The following is a 22,327-nucleotide window of genomic DNA, read 5'->3' on the forward strand; positions in this document are numbered from 1 at the left end:
AAATGTGACTTTGATGGAGCAAAGTGGCCAGTTTGTCTCACGGCCCATTATTATATGAGCATTTCAGTTCAAAGGGTCCACAAGGAGTGAAAATGGCAGTTGACAAACAATGTAAGTGAAAAAGCGACAGACTGAAGTTCTATGTGGCTGTGTGTAAGACACTTTCTCTACTTAACCATTAGAGTTTGACATAACTTGACCACCGCTAAACAGCAATACCACATTTGTCTGGCAACTATTGGTTTGGCCTGATCGTAATGGGAAAATAAATAAACTCTAATCATACTGCTTGTTTGTGTCATTATGTTTTAGGAATAAGCATTCTACTCAGTATTTCTGTTAAATGAAAAAAACACAGCACAATCAATTCCCCGACACCTAATCCCCACTGGTTGTCACATCATGTGTCTCCTCTGAGATTTGACATGACTTCATATCTACAGCAGACTGTGCTTGTGTTGAAAATCCTTCATTCTGTGCTTGCCAAGTTGACTAATGCTTCACACAACAAATGTGATATACGGTACAGGGTTGTGTAATTTTTGATTTTGTGTGGTGTGCATAAGAACTGTCCAAAAACGTCACTGTGTCTGTTGTTTTGGCCTATTCAGTATTTAGTAGCTAGGAAGTGTTACTGCCAGGATAGAAAAATCTAAGTATTCAGACTAAATGTGCAAAATGAATGAATACATTTCAGCTTTTACAGTCTATTGTGATTGAAATATGGAGAAAAATACCTCCAATATATATTGTCCCTGCCACGGAATATTCAATGGTCTAATCCTAAAAGTATATATATATATATATATATATATATATATATACATACCTGAGTATATATACATACCTGAGTATATATATATATATATATATATATATATATATATATATATATATATATATATATATATATATAAATAAAAACATATATATATATATATATATATATATATATATATTAGGGCTGGGCAAAGTTGAAAAATTTTAACTGATTAATCGCATGATTAATCGCATGATTCTTCTGCGATTAATCGCGATTAACTTGTTCAGTTCAGTTTTTCTTACTCTGTGAGAAAAGTCCAGTCTGTGTTGGCTTGAACAAATGCACTGAAGTCTGGTTGAATGAGGTGGAGATGTAAAGGACAGCTGACAGGTATCTCAGCGGCGGCTTTGCGCATGCGCGATTCATGACCTGGACGCGGATATATATATATATATATATATATATATATATATATATATATATATATATATATATATATATATATATATATATATATATATATATATATATATATATATATATATACACATACATTTATATATATATACACACATATATGTGTGTGCTGAGTGCAGAATATAAGGACTGACCGTCACTAGGATCCAGAATCTCAACTGTTGCTGTGTCAGGGAACTCCATCACTCCCATCACAGGCTCCGATAGCAAAATCTGGAAGGTCTCCGCCAGCTCGTACTTCCCATCAGTCAGTATCCGAACCCGCCACGTGGCTCTGGTCTGTCCCGGGTTGAACTGGACCTGCCTCTGGGACTTGCCCTTGAAATCCTCATCCTTCATTGCACTACCATCCTGGGTGCCAATGCCTGAAGGATAGAGAGAGTGATTGACGTAAAAAGGAAAAGGAAAGGAGAGGAGGTCAGATGAGTAACAAATAAGACAGACAGGATAAAGTAAAGATAAAATGAAGAAAGTAACCATTAAATGGTGACAGAAGGGAAAGAGAAACAGATGAAAAATAGATTAAATATTCACACCCTTTAATGTTGTTCAGAGAGTGGTGTGAGAAAAGAGCGTGCTATTTCTCTTCACTGATCACCTACAGAGCCTCAGGAATGTGTGAAATGAATTTGTGACAGCGTTTAAATAACCATCTTCCACCTTGCTGAGATGGATTAGCTACCGCGATCTTTTCCCGAGGGTTAGGCATTCATGCCAGTCTGTGTGTCTCCTTTTCTCTTCAAATGTCTCTTATTTCATTTATAATAGGGCTTTAATGTGAATCCACTTCACAACGATCCATCCTACATGCAAGCTCATCAATACACCTTCTTCAAAGTAACACAGATTACTAGTACTACTGAGTTTCACATCAAATGCACATCAAGGAAACCAAGGTGCCATAAGCCATACGATTATGTATTACATTTGGAAATATCCTGTTCATATTCCTATGTCTGCATTCAAAAGAGCCTCATGAGAACAAGGTGAGCAGAGCCGTGCCATGTTGATGCATGTGCCTGGAAATTAAAAAGGATTTGTTTTCTTTTTTCAGACACAAAGAACAAAGAAGGTGACACATGCAGATGAGACTGGATACATTCGATAATACACACAATAAGATCTGTGCTGTGAGCATTGTATGCAAAATTTAAGCTCAGAATAATCACACAGGAGTACACACTTTTACACAGTCACAATAATTCATGCTTCTGTAACTGGGAGGACTTGCAGTGATTATATGCATTCACAGACCCCAGCACAATTATGGAAAAATGGGACTGGAAGCCTCAAGATTATTATGGATGGTTTCTGCTGAGTGGAAATGCAGCCTTGCATTTCTGGGTTAATTTTTTGTTTTGCCAAGAGTAACTGACTGAATATACTGTAAATGGAGTATATAGGCGTGGGGTTTGACCACTACACATTTTTATACAATACTCCAAAACACCAAAAGTCCAGCAAATACTTTCACTCTCACTGTTTTGGACCAATTTCAAGTACAACCAAAACAAGTTTTTCCCTGATAGTTGTCACCAGAGACAACCATAATGAAATGAAGCTCGAGCTCACATTTTACCCAATTTGTACACAGCGAGCACATTACATATAATTTTTGGCAAAGCATTGTTATCTCTCAAATTTCTTTGTTTTCTCAACAGAAAAAGCTAATGATGCTGCTATTTCTCACTGCTGTTCCACTAGTGCACCACAACAAACTTTGACTTTGACTTTGGAGTTCAATCAGATCAACTCATGATTCACTGGTTCACCTCCTCTTGTATCAGCTGCACCTGGGTCAAGTTCCCTGAGGTTCGTCAAAAATATGAAATGCTTCAAGAAATAGCTGCATTTTGAATCAAAACGGAATCTATTTAACATTATGGACCATTAAAGAGTAGAGTCAAACACTGTACATTACTAAGCTTAAACACAAGTTCTGTTTCTCACCTGACCTGACCTAACCTGACCTAAAACTAAAAATAAAGGTTAAAGTTTTGCTACACATGCAAGTTTTGATTCAAAGAATTCATCCTCTGAGAAACATACATGTGTTTTGTGATTACTTTTGCAGAGATTTCATTTTTAGCTTGCCTATGGTGCGAGAGAAAAGATCAGCATGGTAACTGAAAAGATAGATCAATAACATGACAATCTATGGACAAATTGTTTTGCTCGGATAGACGGACTCACAAATAAACATCGCCCTTGTTCCATGCTCGATTAGAAAGCTTTGGAAAGGGACATAATTGCACCAGAGCCCTTGTTTGAAACCTACAGCGGTGACTGAGTGGAGGCCATTTAACTTGGCTTTCTAGACTATAGCACTGAAGCGATACCACTTTCTAACTTTACATGGAGTCCACTGGATTGTTATATAAATATTGGTAAGTTAAGTCCATTCAAACAACTTCAATATTCTAACGTTCAACCTATTAACTATTAATATTAACTTTAAGATTTTCAATGATGGTTGATTCGGTTAGTTGTTTTAATACAGAATCTAGAAATGCAATCAACATGACGTGTGTATGACCACTCGTCTTCTGCAGCAACAAGTGTAACTCCTCCATGAACAACGAAGACTACTATAAAGAAAGGCAATTACAGATGACTCAACAAAGGTTCCTCATAACAGAGGATTGTTACCTATCTCATCTTTCTATCTTAAAGATCAGTAGCTCTTTGCTCCACATCAAATAACACACACACGCACACGCACACACGCACACACACACACACACACACACACACACACACACACACACACACACACGGACGCCTGTAAAAGAGAGGCAGTGTGGATCTCAAAGGATTGTAGCCTCATTGAGCCACCCTTGCTGGACACCCCTAGAGATTGCCGAAGGTCGGGTTCCTTCTCAGCAGGTAGAGAAATACCAACCTGAGGGCTTTTGATCTCTATGGTGCTGTTCCTCAGAGCTACAGTCGCGTGTGTTGCGTCTCAATAAACACACACACACACGCAAGGAGTTGCTCACAAACACGAACGAGTTCTGTTTATATCTGCACATTTTCCTTTCTTTTGTTCTACATTGAGTTTGTTTCACTATTGAAAGCAAATACTGCAACACGCTGAGTTTGGCTGAATGCAAATTCCAAAAGAAATAAGGAAAAATATAATTGCAGGTACCTACATGCTCATTATATAATAATGCATTGTTAACAATCCAGCATGTATTTCTCAGAGCAAGGACATACCAGAAAGGATTAAAACAAAAATGATTGTGAGCTTTGACTGATGTGAAAACTAAAAAAAGAAGAATGATAATTCAATTCCATCATGTTGCCAGATGGGGTTCCTTATATTACTTATAAAGCAAAGAAGATGGGAGGAAAAGAGAAAAGGAAAGAGGTTCAGAGGATGAGGACTTCCACTGAGGCTGGAGGGTTTTATGACGGGAACAGAGCAAGAAGACAAAGACAAAGCTGGAGAAGAACCAGCGGAGATGCACTGCAACGGGTATCAACCACAGAAGCTCTGGGAAAAGAAGGATGTGAGAAAATAGAAGACAGAGCAAGAACAGAAAGTGAAAGTGTGCTGTGTTAGAGAAGAAGGTAGATAGAAGACAAATGACAAAGGAAGAGTAGGTGGAGGAAGAATCTAAGACAGCCTATGGCATAGACCCAGGGCTATAACGCAGTAAGGGGGAGGAAGAAAAGACATGATGTCTTTGATGAGGAAAAGCAGGTTAGAAGCAAAAGGACCAAACACTCTCTGTGGTCAGATGAGGTGAGGAGAGATTAGGGATGAAAAGAACAGAAGGTAAAATAGGTTAAGTGGGTGGACAAGTCAGTGGGACGGTGTCACAGGAGACCAGGAAACGTGACAGAACTCAATTCAAGACAAGGCACAGCCGGTAGGGAAGAGCGCACACGCATGAAGAATTAAGCTGAAGGTTAATATCTTCCGTCATTAGTGATTTTTCTTTTTCGAAAAGAAGTGACAAAGTGAGGCACAATATTGAAAACAGTGGGAGAAGAATCCAATCTGATCCGGGTGCTCTTGTCCAGCCCCGTTCTGTCTGAGCTCTCGGGGCATCTTTGATCCTTGATCTTATCTCTGCTTTCCTCCTTCCCTGATCTTCTCCACCTGTACGTCCCGTAGTGATGAAGCATGTGCAGCAGCTCTCCCCCACCGGTGCCTGGCTGGCACCAGCAGTTTTCATCAGCTAACCCTTGCAACAGCAGCAATCTTCTGACACCATCGCTGGCTGTACAACTCCCCAATTTCAATCTCTGAGACACGGCATGGCTAATCTAACGTAATAGGTCTAGACACACAACTACATCATGCAGTGTACATCTACTTGTCTTAGCAGTTCTTATGTGGCTTTTAATTTGTTTTTCTGTTTCCTGTTTTATTTATATTTACATGGCTGTTTTATGCCAACGATTATCTCTTCATCTACAGCTATGGTATTGTGGTCATCTTTTCTACGACCCACCCATAAACGTCAATAGCAATTCAAACACACTTATTTATTAATTGAGAAAGTATTAGTCGGCTGATGATCCTAATGGTTTTGGTTCAACTCCAGCCCACTGGATGTGGAATGAAACAACGCCACTGAAGTTAATTAAAGTGGGTATTCAGACCTTTATTGGCTGATCAGACTTGTCGCCCCCTTTAGAGCTGAAACAGTCAAGAAGATTAATCAGTTTGTCGTAAAAAACTGAAAATGAACTAGCAACTTTGATAACTGATTAATATTTAAAGTCATAAAAAGTGCTGAACATTTGATGATTTTCTTTGTTTTTAGTCGGTGCCAATAAAAGTGATAGTGTTTTTCACCACTGAAGAGCAGACTGAGAAAATCCCCAAAACTAGCAAGAGGTGAAAATGGCTGCAGTTCAGACCTGGCAGGGCATCACAATGCAGGACACTGAGTGCCTGTTGATATCTGCGTGTCGTAGACTTCAGACGGTCATTGACTGGCAAGGATTTGCCACCAAATACTATATATGATTGTTCCAATATCTTCCCACAAATTGGAGGTAAGCAGGGTTGCAGTTTATATGCTGTTCATCTGATGTCAGTGAAAAAGAAAACATTTGTATCTTTTTATCCATTATTATTTAATTTTGAATCCAATGGACTGGGGAAAAAAACATCTCTGTCGTCTTACTTTCTGACTGCACTGTATCTTGTAAGCATCATCTTTGGTATTTTTTTGCATTTTACAGTGGTGACATATGAATGTGTGTTTCATGACAATGAATATACATATTTTATTAAGGTTATCTTTGTAACTTTGATTCTTTTAAAAGTTAACATCCTGTGTCAAAATGTGTTTCTGTTTCTTTGCCCATTACTTTCCAATCAAAATTACAAAGGCAATGACATACGTGAGAGATATTACAACTTGAGTACCATAATCACAGCAGTTTGTGTCAGCTTTAATAGTTAACTGACAATAAATGATCTAAGGAGGCAAAATGAGGCCACTAATGAAGAGGCCAGTCAAGCATCCTTCACGAACACTGCTAAATTATGCACTGTGGTGAGGAGAAAACTCAAAAATCAATACGACTTCAGCCAAACACATGAACGTTAAATAAGCAAAGAGGAACACAATAAGAGCCTCAACAACACTGACTCTTAATGAGATATTTGCTTTGCAGCAACAAAAACTGCAGCGTAATAATGACTTTGAATGACACCAAACATCAATCAAAGCTATTATTACTCTGACATTGTATTGGATTGTGTTAAATGGTGTTCCTGCTATTTTGTCCAACTTGAGTATGTCGCCACTCTGTTATCGGTTCATTCGCTCCATTCTTCTGTTCACCAGCCCAGCAAATTGAAATCTATGAAAGTTATTAGGCTTCGATCACTTTCTGTTTCTCATTTGGTGTTGCCCTGAACTAGACTGTATTTCATCATCAGGGCCTGAACAGAGCCACACTGAGCATATAGACACAAATCTTCCTTCAAGTGAAGAATTTGTGTATAAAGATGCCTCGGCTTAACATGTTGCAGCTATGTCGGCCGAGAAGGAAATCACATTGATGCATTTTAGCACCACGTCTACATATCATGTTCGTCGTTCATTCAAAAGGAGGTCTTGAAAGCAAGTGTGTGTGCACGTGTTGTGTGTGGGGTCAGAGATAACCAGGTGCTCACACACCAACTGTGCAAAGAGATGAGAGTCAGAATGAAAGCTTTCATGTGTGCCCAAGAGATACACTCAACACATTCTCAAGAGGAATCACATGGACACACACACACGCACGCACGCACGCACGCACACACACACACACACACACACACACACACACACACACACACACACAGGTAGATAAGCATTAAAACTTACATAAACTGCTGCACTGTGATGCTAACACCTGACCTGGCGATTAAAAGGGATCAGAGTGATGATGAGAGGTGGGAGAGAGTAAAAGCTGCTTACAGCTGCTGCTTCTCCCAGACTAAACGAGCTGCAGCATAAAGTCTGGAATAAGAGGAGCGTTCAGGGACAAAATCATCCTCATCCTTTAACCTTCGATTCCACGCAAACACTCAGACATAAGCACAAAAACATGCTGGGCTGTTGTTTTTTTAACATTAAATCACCGACATCTGCAGGTCAAAAAGCTTAAAAAACGCTGGCATTGATCTTTGTGGATGGATGGATTTTAGGTTTGAGGTTTGAGCAGCACAGAGAGCCAGCATTGTGTTCTCTGCCCACTCTCTGCTTTGTACAGTGATGACGAGCGCTGCAGCCGGCACAATGCTCACTTTAAGTTTGCTGATGATTCACTTATTGTCAATCGTCTGACAATCCTGTGAAATGCCTCATTCATTTTAAAGCCTAATACAGCTAACAAGCTAAGAGAAGTTGTTCCTACGCGAACAAAAGCAGAAGAACAACCACCACAGATCGATGATAAGCTGAAATTTAAGGGCAAAACAGGTCTAATTTAGATCTTTTTTTCTAATGAGCATGTTTCACAAAGTCAACAGTTCACTAATACTTCAATTCCAATGCATGGAAGTTGAGCTAACTTGACTCAAATCCCTTTTGGTATCATTTTGCTTTCCACTGCAGATTGTACCCCCTCAGTGTTGGCAGGATTCTCAGCTCAGCGCCGTAGCAACTCTGCGTGAAACTGCAGTGCATCATCATCTTCAACGTGACACTCGCTAAACCCTTTCATCAGCAACCAAAAAGAGGAATATCTGCAGTTTGTCACCATTGTGGCGTAGTTTTGAGGGTTGCAATTTAATGGAATCTGGGTCAAGTGAATACAAAAAATTGCAGCCGCTATTGACGTTAGTTTGGCCAATTAAAAATGGTGGGTTTGTGTGGGATGTCTCCAGAGGTGGTACCATAAAAAGAAGGACTATCGGGTATCAGGGAGCATATTCCCAAAAAAACAAAAGAAACAGTCGAGAGCCATGCAGACGGAAGATCTTCATGCCATCTCAATCTCTTCCCCACTCTCTTTTACACAGCTGTTCACGCCCCTAATGCATCAAACCCACCTAGAGTACATAAAGCAAGCCTAAGGCATTGGTTTGTATTGCTATTGTCATAAATCTGGCTACAAACAACAATTGACTGGTGTAAGTGGGAGAGAATAAAATGAAAGTAGCCTAATCAATACTTCTACTTCAAATAACATTGGGAAAAGACCAACCAGCCAACCAATACAAGTTCTGCCAGTATATAGATATCAGGCGGTGGACCGCTGAACTAAAACACATATAAACAGATCAACATGTATTTATATCCACAGCTTTTCTTTACGTGGAAACAAGGAGATGATGGGGTGACAATTCTGTTTATCGTGACACTGATGATGTCAGTGATGTTACTTCATCAATCACTTAATCTAACTTCAGTATTCTCACCCGTATTGATCCTGTCAGAGTTTTTTTTCTGGATTTCCTTGTACCCACCTGCACTATGCAATGCATTTCTATTACTTTTTGACACAGTCTCATGTTGATTGATTTATCATGCCCTCACAAACCACTTACCTAGGTGGGTCAAATAAAGCTGGTCTTTGAAAATCAAGGGGAAAATGTCTGTTGGAACACTCTTGTATCAAAAATATTTTTCTTGTATGGGTTGGTTACAGGGCATCACATTGAGCTTACATCAATCTCATCTGGCCTCCCCAAACTCATAATATAACATTGTTATTGCAAGCCTTAAAATGTCTCTAGGCCAAACAAAATGACTTTGGCTTAGAGGATAAATCTGGTTACAGTGTGTGTTGAAAGGAAATGTTGCAATTGCTTCAACTGTCAAGGATTATGTTTGGTGTGTATGTGTGTATTTGAGAGTAGAACTCAAGGTGAATGATGAGGTGCATTTTGACATATGACTGCAAATGACAAAATAGGGTACACTACCAACCATCAGACAAGTAAAAAAGTAGAAAAATAAGGTTCTGGTTGTGGTATTTCCTGAATTCCACAGCATTTTGACCTTATTTTCTGTGCACTTGTTTCTTTTATGCTTGTTACACACAGAGAGAGGAATGTAGAACTGACAAAAAAAATTATATTCAAACTAGCCTAACAGTTTAAATGACTGCTATAGAAAAGGAAAGTGGTCTTGATTGTCAATCTGACAGAAAGAAACAGGACTAAGAGACTGCAGTCACGATAACAGCTCTGTTAGCACCACAGTGCTTTGAGCTAAATATTAACATCAGCATGCTAAGGTTTGCAACTTAGTGAAAAGGTACAGCTGAGGCTGATGAGAATGCCATTGGTTCAGTCATTAGTATCTGGTCCAAAAACCAAATACCAGACTATTTAAAACTTTGACGTGGTGATGGCGCTAGATAAAAACTCAGAGCCTCAACAAATCCTAACATTTGTGTTTCACAGAATTAATGGCAATTCATCCAATTGTTGTTGAGACTCAAAACTTTAAATGTCAAACTTAATGTTGATAATATAAATCCTTATATTCTGCAGATATTCTCCATTACTCTTCATGTCTATTAAAGTTGAGGTTAGCGAGGTCAGTATAACACAGCTATGCAGCTGGAGTTGGTTGTGTCTATGAAATGTCCAGTTCTCAAGGGACAGGGGACAGGACTGTCCTCTTGACAGGATAGAGCGAATCAGATGTTAGGACGAGGGGAGACAAACCTGTGACGATAACCTGTGTATGAAAGGCCCCACTTCCGTTTGTGGGGCAGTTGTTCTGTGCCCAACCTGTGTGTTGGCTATACCACTCACTGCTTTTGCAATTGCAGCACCTATTACTTTGCTTGTGATCATTTAGTAAATACATTTAGAGAACGAGAGAAGTTGTTGAACTGAGTTCTTCCGGAGGCTACACCAGGCATCCAATAATTGACACATGCTATCAATGTGTCGCAAAAAATAAAGTCACAGGGATCAAGTGTTTAGGATTTATCATCTGAGCACCAGGAATATCTGTACCACATGTTGTAGCAATACATCCAGCAGTTGTTGATATTTATATATATATTTCAGTCTGGACCAAAGTGTTGGACAGATTGACTCAGAGCCAATTTGCTGACCTGGCTAATAAACCATGTCCTCTTGGATCACAGAATAAGAGAACGAGAGAGGCAGAAATGCAAACAGACGAACCAATGAAAGATGTCTCTCCCAGGTAGCCTCTGCGTCTGAGCACCACCTCCAGGAACTTGTCCTCCTCGTCCACCACGTAGTACTCTTTCTCCAGAGAGATCCAGGCCCAGTCCAGACGGAACTGCTTTCCCTTGAGCTTGTTCCCACCTGGACAAAACACATAAATACATGTTGTTACTCCTGATTGTAAATGCTTTTTCATCCTATTTTTTTGTTTTTTGCTATTTCATTTAAAAAACAAAGTCTCTCTTACTTACCTGAATTGACAAAATGTGTTTCTTTTTCAATAACCCCATGCGAGTGTGAACATACGATCTCTGTTGGAACACGGTAAGTGCTGTCGTGTAACTGTGCTCATTTAACTACCAAATGCTAATTTCAATATTCAGTGGTGATAATTACTGTAAAACTGTAATGAAGAAGAAAAGTTTTAATTATTTTATATGTCCTTGAAATGTTCCCAACACATCTGCTGCAGAATATTTTTTAGATTCTTAAAAAAGAAATATACAAAATTATACCTTTCTGTATCTAACAGTCAATCTTGTCATGTGCGCTGCAATTAAATTCAAATGTACCTTTGTTGAACCAAATTTTCTTCTTGCTTGTGCACATTTGATGCATGCCAGCCAATCAGTGTTGCAAATGACCATGCAAGTGCTAATGGAGCTACTCAATAGCTGCTACTTCAACAAGCGGACAGGAAGGATGTGGTTTTGTGAGGTTAATTAAGCCACCTACAGGTGTAAAGGAATGAGCTCTAAAATAGTGAAAGGATATAATGAGATAGCATTGTAAAACTTGAATAAAAGAAGTGGATTAGGGATCTTTTTCTCTTTTCTCTGCTTTTGTATATTGATAAACAATGACTAAGTATACATGGCATTTATGTGAATGCTACATTTCTGAGTGTGTGTGTGTGTGTGTGTGTGTGTGTGTGTGTGTGTGTGTTTTACTGGCAAAAGGAAATGCAGAGATGGAGGACTGTTTACGCAGACGTAATGTGTAGGTTGTCAGAAAGGAAATCTCATTCAGTTCTATTGAGGACAATTTAAAAGCTGTTTGTTCTTTCCAAGTCATTTATGCTTCTGAAATCCTGGAGCAGTAAGGCAGTTAAAAGCACACACAGTAAAGCGCTTCACCTCCATCATCACAGACGTCATAAACGGTAGCATGGTTGTTCAAACCTCATTGTGCAAAAAAGGTGGTGATCCTCCGTTACTAATCCTGCACTGACAATCTGATAACATAAAAATAGTATTTCCCCTCCCGGTCAATAAAATATTATCATAAAAAAGGTGGAGATGATAACCTCCAAATCCACAAGTACACAGGTTCAGCGCTCTGTTAGAATAAAGCTTAAACAATATATGCCGACATGGTGCTAAAACACAGCAGAGGTGAAACGTTTGACACTTTCTGGCTTGGCAGACATAGCTACAACATGCTGAGTTGAGGAGACAACTAATATGATCAGAGCTCATGTATCCTCCAAAAAGTTAAGGCATCATTTAGCGGTTGCTATCACAAAATCACACACACACACACACACACACACACACACACACACACACACACACACACACACACACACACACACACACACACACACACACACACACACACACACACACACACACACACACACACACACACACACACACACCACACATACACACCACACATACACACCACACACACACACACCACTTTTGAATCCCAACTTCATTGCAATCTTCACTTTCATCCCAGCTCCATGATGGTAAATGCAGCAGGAGTTGCCTGAGATCTTAGCGTGTCTGTGTTCTGTGTGTGTGTGTGTGTGTGTGTGTGTGTGTGTGTGTGTGTGTTCACACCAGTCCTTCTGTGTAACCTCTCACTGAAGGAGCTGTGCAAAGACAATAAGGATCTGAGTCAGAGGACTTCACACTGTCTCATTCCTCAAGCCTTTCGAAGGATAAAAGACCTCTCACATGTGCTGACCATACAAAAAACAGCTTTGAAATCATCTTCAATAGAGCTAAATTCACTTTAGACTCTTTCAAAGGCTTTTCTAACAAAAAACTCAACACAACACCCTAGTTTTTTTTTTTAGAACCAATTAGGGATCATAGTTTCTGCAGAGAAAATTCCAAGGATCAGGACACTGAGAAATCTGCAGAGAAACACTTTGATGCTACAGTTTTGATGCTGGTCTGTGATGTACTTCATAGTATAATAACTGACAGCTATATCTATATTTTATAATCATAAAGAGTTCAATTCAAAAAGGCATGTAATCATATATGTTCAGTATTGCACATCATCTAAATTCTCTCACTTTCAGCAACGACAGGTAATGGACCAATTAGTTTGTGAACTAACTTGATCACACTTCGGGCTTCGGGAGTAGATCAAGTCTTAAGAGTCATAAATGTTGAGGTTATGTAAAGATAACAAAACATTAGTATTAAAGTCAAACTGAAGTTGTATAGTTAGTTTTGTAAAGCAGAATCTGTCAGTCAAATTATTGATCTGATTCTATATCTCTTTAAGACCACAGGACCGGCATGCACGGTCAGTTTGAGTCAGCTTGAGAGTTTAGTCAGACAACAAACCAACTCTAACAAAGTACAAAATTATTTGTTTCTTTTCATATACATTTAATAATTATATGTATAATGATGCCCACTGTAAAGATCAACACTGTTATTACACCAACCCACCAAATCCCCATTACGACTACTGATTTGTTCTTGTGAAGGTGTATGTCACTAAGAGTGTCAATTTATGTTTTACACAACATGTTACAACTTATTTTATGCTGTATGCTGTACTGTATGCTACATGCATTACAGGCTCACAGCTATACAATTAATGTGTATAGCTCACTCACACATACACACATGAAGGTGGAATATCTTTCATAGCTTGTGGGAATATGTGAAGCAAATGTTGAAGTGTGTGCGAGTGTACTAGTGAGGTGTGGCGTGAAGGCGTCTGTCCTGCACGAGGTTGCCTCTCTAATGGACTAATGCAGGAGTAACAGCCATGTCATTTAGATTAGAAACATCACCACCAGATAAAAAAAATGTAGATAGATATTTACTGACTGTATCTTTTTATTCCAAACAAATGTGAGATTAAGCTCTTAGCTTCAGTCTTAAAAAAAAGGTCTGTTTTGACTTTTCTTGAGTGTGTGCGTGTGTGTCGGCGTCTTCACATCCAAAATCAAAGGAAGTGTTTCACAGTGAGGCGATGCCGTCTGCTGCTCAGTACATTTATTCTGCTGCTGGCGGTGTGGCCCTTCCCTCACTGTTACGTCTCCATCTGCCTTCTGTACTCCTTTGTATACGGGTCCCCATCTCCCAGTACAACTGGCATCCAACAAACCCGATGATCTCTCGAACCATGACAAACCTTCGAGAAACATGGGACCAGGAAGTAATCGGAACATCTGCTTTTTATTCAGTTATCAGCGATTTCTTTTTCACAAAGCATGTAGCATGTGAAGCACTGCAACACTCTCTGTGCTAAAATAGACCACCAGCGATACTTTTGTAGTAATAGGAGCCCACGCACCATCCATCTGACAGGAGTACCTCTCTAGATAAACTGCGATGCTTGACAAAATACCAACTTTTTAGTTTATTCTGACAGATGTGTGCCAGTCGTTGTACAAACAGTGGAAGGCTTGGTGTGTGTGCAACTAGTGGCAAAGAGGATCACACAAAGACGGTGATGGGTTCAGCACTCAGCTGTGTCTTTCTTCTACAAAGTGTGTGTGTGTGTGTGTGTGTGTGTGTGTGTGTGTGTGTGTGTGTGTGCCATGCATGTATCCGACTGAAATCAGGTCATTTTACAGGTCTTTTAGCAGCACATGTCTGTGTCTGTGGGTATTGTATGTGTGTATCCAACTACATTTACACTTTGCCCAAGGCAATCAGCATGATAGTGGAAATCTCCTGAGATGTGGTGAGATATATCAGTAGGCTGACCAGGAATTCATGGCCCTGGGCAAACATGAGTATTTAAAATGCTGCTCAACTCGAGGGTACGTTGAAGCCAATGCTTGTGAGCTTTCTTTGTTGTTAATTTACCAGGATCAAGTACAGTTTGACTGTCCGACTGACAATTTACCAATTATTTCCACGAATCACAGCGTTTGATCAATCACTTCACAGGACGTCAAAATAAACTAAATGGAAGGTCAAATCAGACACAGTGTATGTAATTGTGTCTCTGCGTGTGCCTTTGGGCAACACAGGAAGTGAAGGGAACATTCATTACCTCCCTCACCCATCTTATAGAGATAAAAGTTGCATGCAACAGAGTAATGTTTCCTCCCTACACTCAATAGTCATGAGGCATGACTGTGCTGCAGAAACACCTGAAGCGACCTGGTACATGAAACCATAGGAAACTGACATCTGGGGCAGAGGATCCTCACTCCTTTGAAGTTCTTGTGGTACACTTAATAACCGTGAGCTTTTTCACTGATGTCTACAAAGACAGCCGTATACGACCCTGGGCATAGCTAAAAGGAAACAGGCTCGGGGACCAAGAAATGGTGGAGCCTTGAGGTGCATATGTGTGTCTGCAGTTGTGCATGAGTGTGTAGTCATACGCCTGTTTCAGTGTGTAAACGCCTGCATGTCTCTGTGCGTACCGAGTGTCAGATGAATGACTCCTGCTGGATTTTGTTGTGCTCATCATAGAACTCCTGCACGCCTATCACTCCAGCAAGTCTCCCTATGCTACTAATATAATATTTAACAGAAGGATGAGTTTAATGTATCTCGGGATGATTCCTGGCACTCCTGAGAGCAAACGGTCTCTAAGCACAGAGAAGATAAACTAGCAACGGAAATCTCTGGTTTCTCCTTCCCACTTTTTTTTGCACTCATTTCCCTCCTTAAAAACAAGATTTTATTTTGCCAGAAAATGTTCATATGTATTTCAACTGTTAAACTTTTAGTTGCATGTTTTTTATTGTGTTTAAAAATAAAAATAATAAAGTGGAGCTCAGTACAGCTCCCCAGTGCTGTGTATTTTTAGATTGTAATGTGAACAGAAAAATGCTGAAAAAATATCACTTTACATTTTCATGGTCATAGGATTGAAATACAAAATACCAGGAAACAACGACTGCAACTTATGAAGGCCATAAAACTGAGATGGAGATTTTACTGTATGTGAATGTTCCAACAGTTTAATTTTGTATAAAGAAAGACAGGGTGAAAATATGATGACAAAAATTAACTTCTAAGATAAAAAAAAAAACTGAAGATGGCAGTAGAGAAAACACAATGGCGATCATTTTGGATGTATTCATATCGTCAAAATTGTAAATCAGAATTTTTCAGTTTTGTTTACTCTTGAGATTAGGGTGTTTGGTCATGCTTGCATGTTTACACATTGAGCGTCGGGTGTCAAGCATCGAGAGATGCAGAATCAAAGATGATTAACACGATGAAAAATCTCCTCAACAAGTCTCACACTCATCTCAACGCTCTAATTAGATGCAGATCATCGCAAGCGAAATTCATAACTGCAGAATTTGCTGTAATCCTACAACAGAGACATCCATCAGCACCAACACTGACAGACAAACACGGCAGGCGGGCACAGAAAGCAGGAAAAGACAGCGAGGGTGTGACAGTGAAACCCAATTCTGATGCCGACAGAGACGGAGCCGACACTCGGCACAATAAACCGCAGCATACTGTGAGATTACACTCAGCAAGACAGCAGGGCAAATATTAAGACTGTACCTCGAGCGGAAAAGAGGACATTGATAGGCGTTGGGACAGACAAAAATAACACTAAAGAACAAAATATATACGATGAACATGGGTTCTGAGCAGCAGAGTAAAAGACTGAATAAAACACATCCAACAAGATCTAACAGCGACAGTGTGAGAAGGGAGAGATGAAAAGGATAAAGATAGGAGTTTGGTCCTCGGAGAAGTGAGTGACAGTAAATTCCTGAATGCAGACAGATAAAGAAAAATCCTCCCCTAAAGCCAGGCGACGTGTTAGTGTGTGTGTATGTGTGTGCCGCATGCTGATGTATACTTTCTGTCCTGATCTGTAAACTTTGCGGAACATTTTGACAACAAAAAAGGGATTAACCTCAATTTGTGGCCATGTTGACAGTCAATTTAAGCCTGTAATTGATTGCTTTTTTTTAGCTTCTTTCACATCACTTTCCAAAGCAGGTGAGATGTATTATTGGAGAGGATTGGAAAAAGTTATAGCACATTGACTTTCTTTAGAAAAGAAAAAAGATAGCTTTTTCAATTCCATAAAGTCCAAGAACTCCTGCAATCTAAACCGGATTATCCCATTTACATTCAGCGTGTTATGGATGACTTTAAACTTCTTAGCCAAGACATAATCAGAATCTGTCATTCTACTATTGAGCTAAAGAGTTTCAAAGTCATTATAGAAGCAATTTGAAATTGACTGCTGAATGCTTATAAATAATTTGCACTGCTTATCATTCAACAGAGAAGAGAGAAACACAAGACCGATTGAAGAGAGAAAAAAAAAGGTCACAGTGGTACTACCGATCCACACCCAATCACACATCATGCACAAACAGAAGTGATGATAGAGAACTGGTGCCTTTTCAGTGTAGTCTGTGTGATAATTAGTCTTCAAACCCCTACAAGGGGAATGTCAAACACACAGTATTTTGTCATATTCAAGAGATATTTGTGGAGATCAAAGATATTCAATGTGTATTGTGTTCAGCGAAACATGAATACAATTGGGATATAGAGGCTGCAGGTGATGTTTTAGGGGACATAATGTCTGGATAAAGCAGTGGTATGTCATGGTTGCTATTGTGCAAGAGGGTGAGGATGGGATGAAAGGATTCTATTGTCACCATCAACCCTGTTTGCAGTGGGAGGAGAAACATACTGAAAAAAAGACTGGATGAGCAGAGAGACTAAATATGCTGGTATTATTCAGTCTCCTCAGAAAAGATCGTTCCGTATTGAAGTGTAACTAAATAAAAATGACAAACAATGTATATTTATTTTCAGAAGCTGAGTGCCGTCAGATAAAACGTACAATTCACCCACTCACCCTCAGTGGGATCTAGCCGTGCACAGCATCTGTTATAGATATATCAAAACTTGGAAAATAAAACCCTAGCTATCTGCACTGCTCGAGTTAAGTGAGAAAATGTGTGCTTTTGTAAGTCCAATAAACCAGGCTGTTGAGAACTAAATGATTGGATAATTAATAATAGGATCTGATAATGGATCAGTCAATTGACTGGAAATAATAATACTATCCTACTGTTCCATCTTCTCAAATTTGAGAATTTGCTCTTCTTTGTTTATGTTAGTAAATGTAGTTTTTTTGACAAAACATATTGTATTTTTATAGATAGAGGAACAAATTGGCAGACCAATCAATAGTGAAAATCCTCATTTGTCTCAGACCTACTTTTAGTATTTTTTACAGGATTTTTATTTCAAATTTCTCCATTGTAATTTGCTGTTGTGTTGCTCCATTATAACTGTCAACTGGACATTCAACTTCCAAAGACAAGCCTGGGAAACAAGCCATGTTGCAGCCCATTACAGTTAACTACAGTGATCCCAGCGGGTCTTAACCTGTGACAGAAGGTTCTTCCTGCCACTCTTCCCCTGTAGATGAGCCTGTAATAGGGCCACGTAATTACCAGTGGCTGCCTCGGAGCTCTGCCCAGCTCAGACGCCCGGGGCTCTCATTACCCACAATGCTGCCTGGGCTTTTAAATATCAAACACCTCTTTGTGCTGGAAGCCCCACCGGCCCTTAGCCTACAGCTACTCCTCTGTGCTCTGCTGTGCATGCATGTGTGGGATTTTGTGCATGAGTGTCTACCAATGCACATCTGGATTAGTGTACCTGCTTACATGAATGTAATGTCTCACATAATGCTCACTTCCTGTAAAATACAGGCTTGTAGACACGGAGGAGTTGATTTAGGGGATTTTAGGGAAGGAAGGAAACTGAGAAGGATACTTTGCACTTTGTTGTACCTGCTATTAATAGGGTTTTAATAGGGTTTTTATCTGGAATCAGTGCCACCAACCCTCTTGCAAGGGAGGGATGCCCAAGTGGATCCAGTAAACCTATGGATTGATTATTTAAACTCATGTAAGTCAATTATAGAGCTCTCTTTTAAATGCCATGGGCCTTTGTATTTAAGCCGAGAGCATAGGAAAAGAAAGAAAATAAGTTTACATAAGCATGGACAATCAATTAGTCAATTATTCTCCTTGAATCTGCATGAAGGAACTGTTACTCGTCTGCATATTATCACTTTCTCCAAAGTGCATTTACACCACAGTATAAAAAAAGAGTGCAGGGCTATATCACAAAACCATTAGTTTTCTGCCAAAGATTATGGTATTCTTCTTGTGTAATGTGGATGTCATTTTTGGATGGTTAAGGCAGTCGTTTTAACCTAGAGGAGAGAATCCCCAAAAGTGATCTATGATGTAAATGTTGCATTTTAAAATGACACATGTAGTCCTGTCATTGAGAAGTATTGTTAATTTCGCTCCAAAGTCCATTTCAAATACCTCAATAATATGAGGCTCAAAGGGCTCTACACAAGTTCTTCTGTGAGTTCTTAAACCATCATCATCTACAAAAAATGTAGGGTGAGCACCACTGAATTAATTCAAAAATAAGAAAGGAAATGAGCAGAAGGCAATAACATCTAAACCCATAACCCCATGTGATCTGACTGCTTTAATAAAAAATTATAACGTGGACTTGGAGTTGTGGCGCCACAAAAGTTTTATGAAATAATTCATTGCAAATTTAGATATTTGTATTACTTTTTATGCCATTAAATGTGCTGATGCTACATTGCTTTACCTTTCTGTGAACATAGAAGCATTACTTATATTGGTTACAGCAGCACCACAATGACAAAAAACACAAGGAAGCAATAAAAAAAAAGTGCTTTAAAAAAAAAAAGTCAAACAAGCATTTGCATTTGTTTAGGATTGCAACTTCCATGCTCTTCCACTCTTGTATGTGTCTGCTGCATTTCTTCATTTGGAGTGCATTAGCCTAAACGTTTATGCTTTTCCTCATTTATAACTTTTGATCTCAGACAAATGCAACCAGCTCTCTAGCTCTCCTTCACTCGCAGAGATTTCCTAAACGAGACTCCCAGTTGCTGATTGCTTAATGAGCTGCTGCCTCAGTAAATGGACCCTAATTTCGTGCCTATCGCTAGCGCGCATATAGAATGAAATGTACAGAAGAAACGAGGCCATTTTATATTCATAAATCAGGAAGTAAATGATGGTCATGATGCATCTAAAATTAGTCGTAACACGACTAACAAGTATGTTGTTCTAACTGAAAGTGCTCTTTGCTTTAAGTACGAGAGTGTCTGGAGGCAGACAGTTGAAATATTGACATAAGCATAGTGCTTCTTTAATTTGATCTACAATATGTAATAGGTAGCTTGTATTTTAAATACAAGTTGGTTAAGATTGTCCCTATGCTGACAAAGAAAAGGCTCTAAGAAATCAGCCTTGGTGCAAGATAGAATATACTGTAATGCAGCTTGACATATCCTGCATTCACAAATGAAACAGGCAGTCACATTAAATCAGAAATCTGTGAAAGTGATGTGTGCTAATCTCGGCACCTCAAAAATTCCTTTCCTATCTTTGCTGAACCTGTGAGCCTCATCGGCAAGTTAAGGATAGAGCATCACTTGCAGCGTACAGTCACAGACAAAGGGCCTCGGTCGGCCCACGCACATGTGTCAGAGATTTACAACTGCAAGGCTGCTTTGAATAGCAGATCACTTTATCGGCAAATCCTGAATCAAATGAAGTCGGAGGAAATATAAGTCGCTTTACAAAGATTTACCAAATTAAACTCCCTATGAGCTGGAATATCATGCAAGTGGGATTCTCTGAACTCTAACGAGTAGAAACTCAGAGTGAAGAGGAGAGACACAGATTCACCCGGCGAGATCAGTCTTAAGGTTAGAGAGTCCATATTATACCCAAAAAGTGACAGGTTTGATCTTCACCTGAGCCAATTTGTATGTATCAACATTTTGTTGAAATGTCATTTGGTAAAACATGCAGGACCTTTCTGCTCATACACCAAAAAACCTCTGCGGAAAAAGAAAAGTGGCTGAAATTAAAATGCATATAAAGATAAAAATGTGAATTCTTACCGTTATCCTCAACGGAGAAATGGAAGAGATCAGAAGTAGCATTTTCTTCCTTCCGTAACACGTAGCAGATGTTCAGGTCATTAATGTCGGCTGGAACGGGAAAGTAACACTGAGTTAGGAGTGATAGAACGGGTATGATAATCAGGGCTGCAAGAAGCACCAAGAAAAAAAAATCATGCAAATATGGTAAAATCCTGTCAACCTCAAAACCAACAAAGGAAAACCAACAAAAAAATCTAAATAACAAGCAAATAATAACAAATATTTTTTATGTAATTAATAACAGGCGAATGAAGGCCAGTGTTGTGTTAATGATGCATGACGAAAAGTTGAACCTTACTTTAACCATCACAAGGTGATGGCTTAATTATGAATTGTATATCGAAGATTAAAAACATATATTCATGAAACAATTAGCATTTTAAGATAACAAAAATTTAAGTTTCACGCTGGCTACACAGAAATAGCCTCAAACACACTTTGAAGTTGCATTACGGCTTTTTGGTTTGTTCAAACACTCTCTGTCAAATAATTGTTCAAAGACGGAAGCTGTCCTGCTTCAACACCATATCAGCGACAGTAACAGCAGGTCTCCAGTATCACACTGATTCTGTTCCTTATCAGCACTCAGCATGAACAAGTTCCTACCAGGGAACGCATTCTGAAAGTCATGCATCCGTAATCCAGGACGATAAGGCCGCAACCTCAAATCCGAGACGGCTTGAGCTAAACCAACAAAAAAACGTTTAAATCCTGAACCTGCCATCTCTCTGTGTCAACAGCCCAGAAAACCAGGTGACAACGGCTATTTAATGACAGACGACGGTAAGAATGTTAAAGGCAGGATTCAGGTGGATTACTATAGTACACTTCCACAGCTGTTTTCCTGGCTTCTTGAATTATAGGGTTTCTGCCTGCCTAGTTTTCCACCATTCTCCAGAAACGTCTATTACAGCGCAGAAAAATCATCAAGACTGTGAAAGGGCTTGGCCTCTGCGAACCATGTCCTTCAATAATAGATGTCAGTGGAAGGAGGTTCATAAAAGTATAAACCCCTGACTCCTGGCTGGGATGCCTCTAAAACCTCTTAGGTGGCTTCCTGTCATTGCTGCCTCTCCTAACATGAAAAAAACCACAACCATCTTTGTGCAATATGTGAGGATTTCCGTGTGAGCATTGTAGCGTTTGTTTCTTCACATTAGCGAGTATCGATACGATCGCACGGGAGAGGCGGCAAGAAAAGGGCCCTGAACCCGAGGACCTTGCAAATGTAAAGTCAA

The 22,327-nt window shown here is 39.4% G+C and overlaps 1 protein-coding gene across 1 annotated transcript in view; it reads right to left on the minus strand.

Annotated features, from left to right (window-relative positions):
- frem2a (FRAS1 related extracellular matrix 2a) overlaps positions 1-22,327 on the minus strand; it is a gene marked incomplete at both ends in the record, with an annotated part of 51,869 nt that overhangs the window by 23,104 nt on the left and 6,438 nt on the right. Inside the window, 3 exons of the mRNA XM_079214160.1 lie at positions 1,375-1,605; positions 10,848-10,994; positions 21,048-21,137. Of these exons, the coding sequence (XP_079070286.1) occupies positions 1,375-1,605; positions 10,848-10,994; positions 21,048-21,137 (468 nt within the window). The remainder of the gene's footprint in view (positions 1-1,374; positions 1,606-10,847; positions 10,995-21,047; positions 21,138-22,327) is intronic.

Source organism: Taurulus bubalis (genome assembly GCF_910589615.1).
Source record: "Taurulus bubalis genome assembly, chromosome: 2".
Taxonomy (NCBI): Eukaryota; Metazoa; Chordata; class Actinopteri; order Perciformes; family Cottidae; genus Taurulus; species Taurulus bubalis.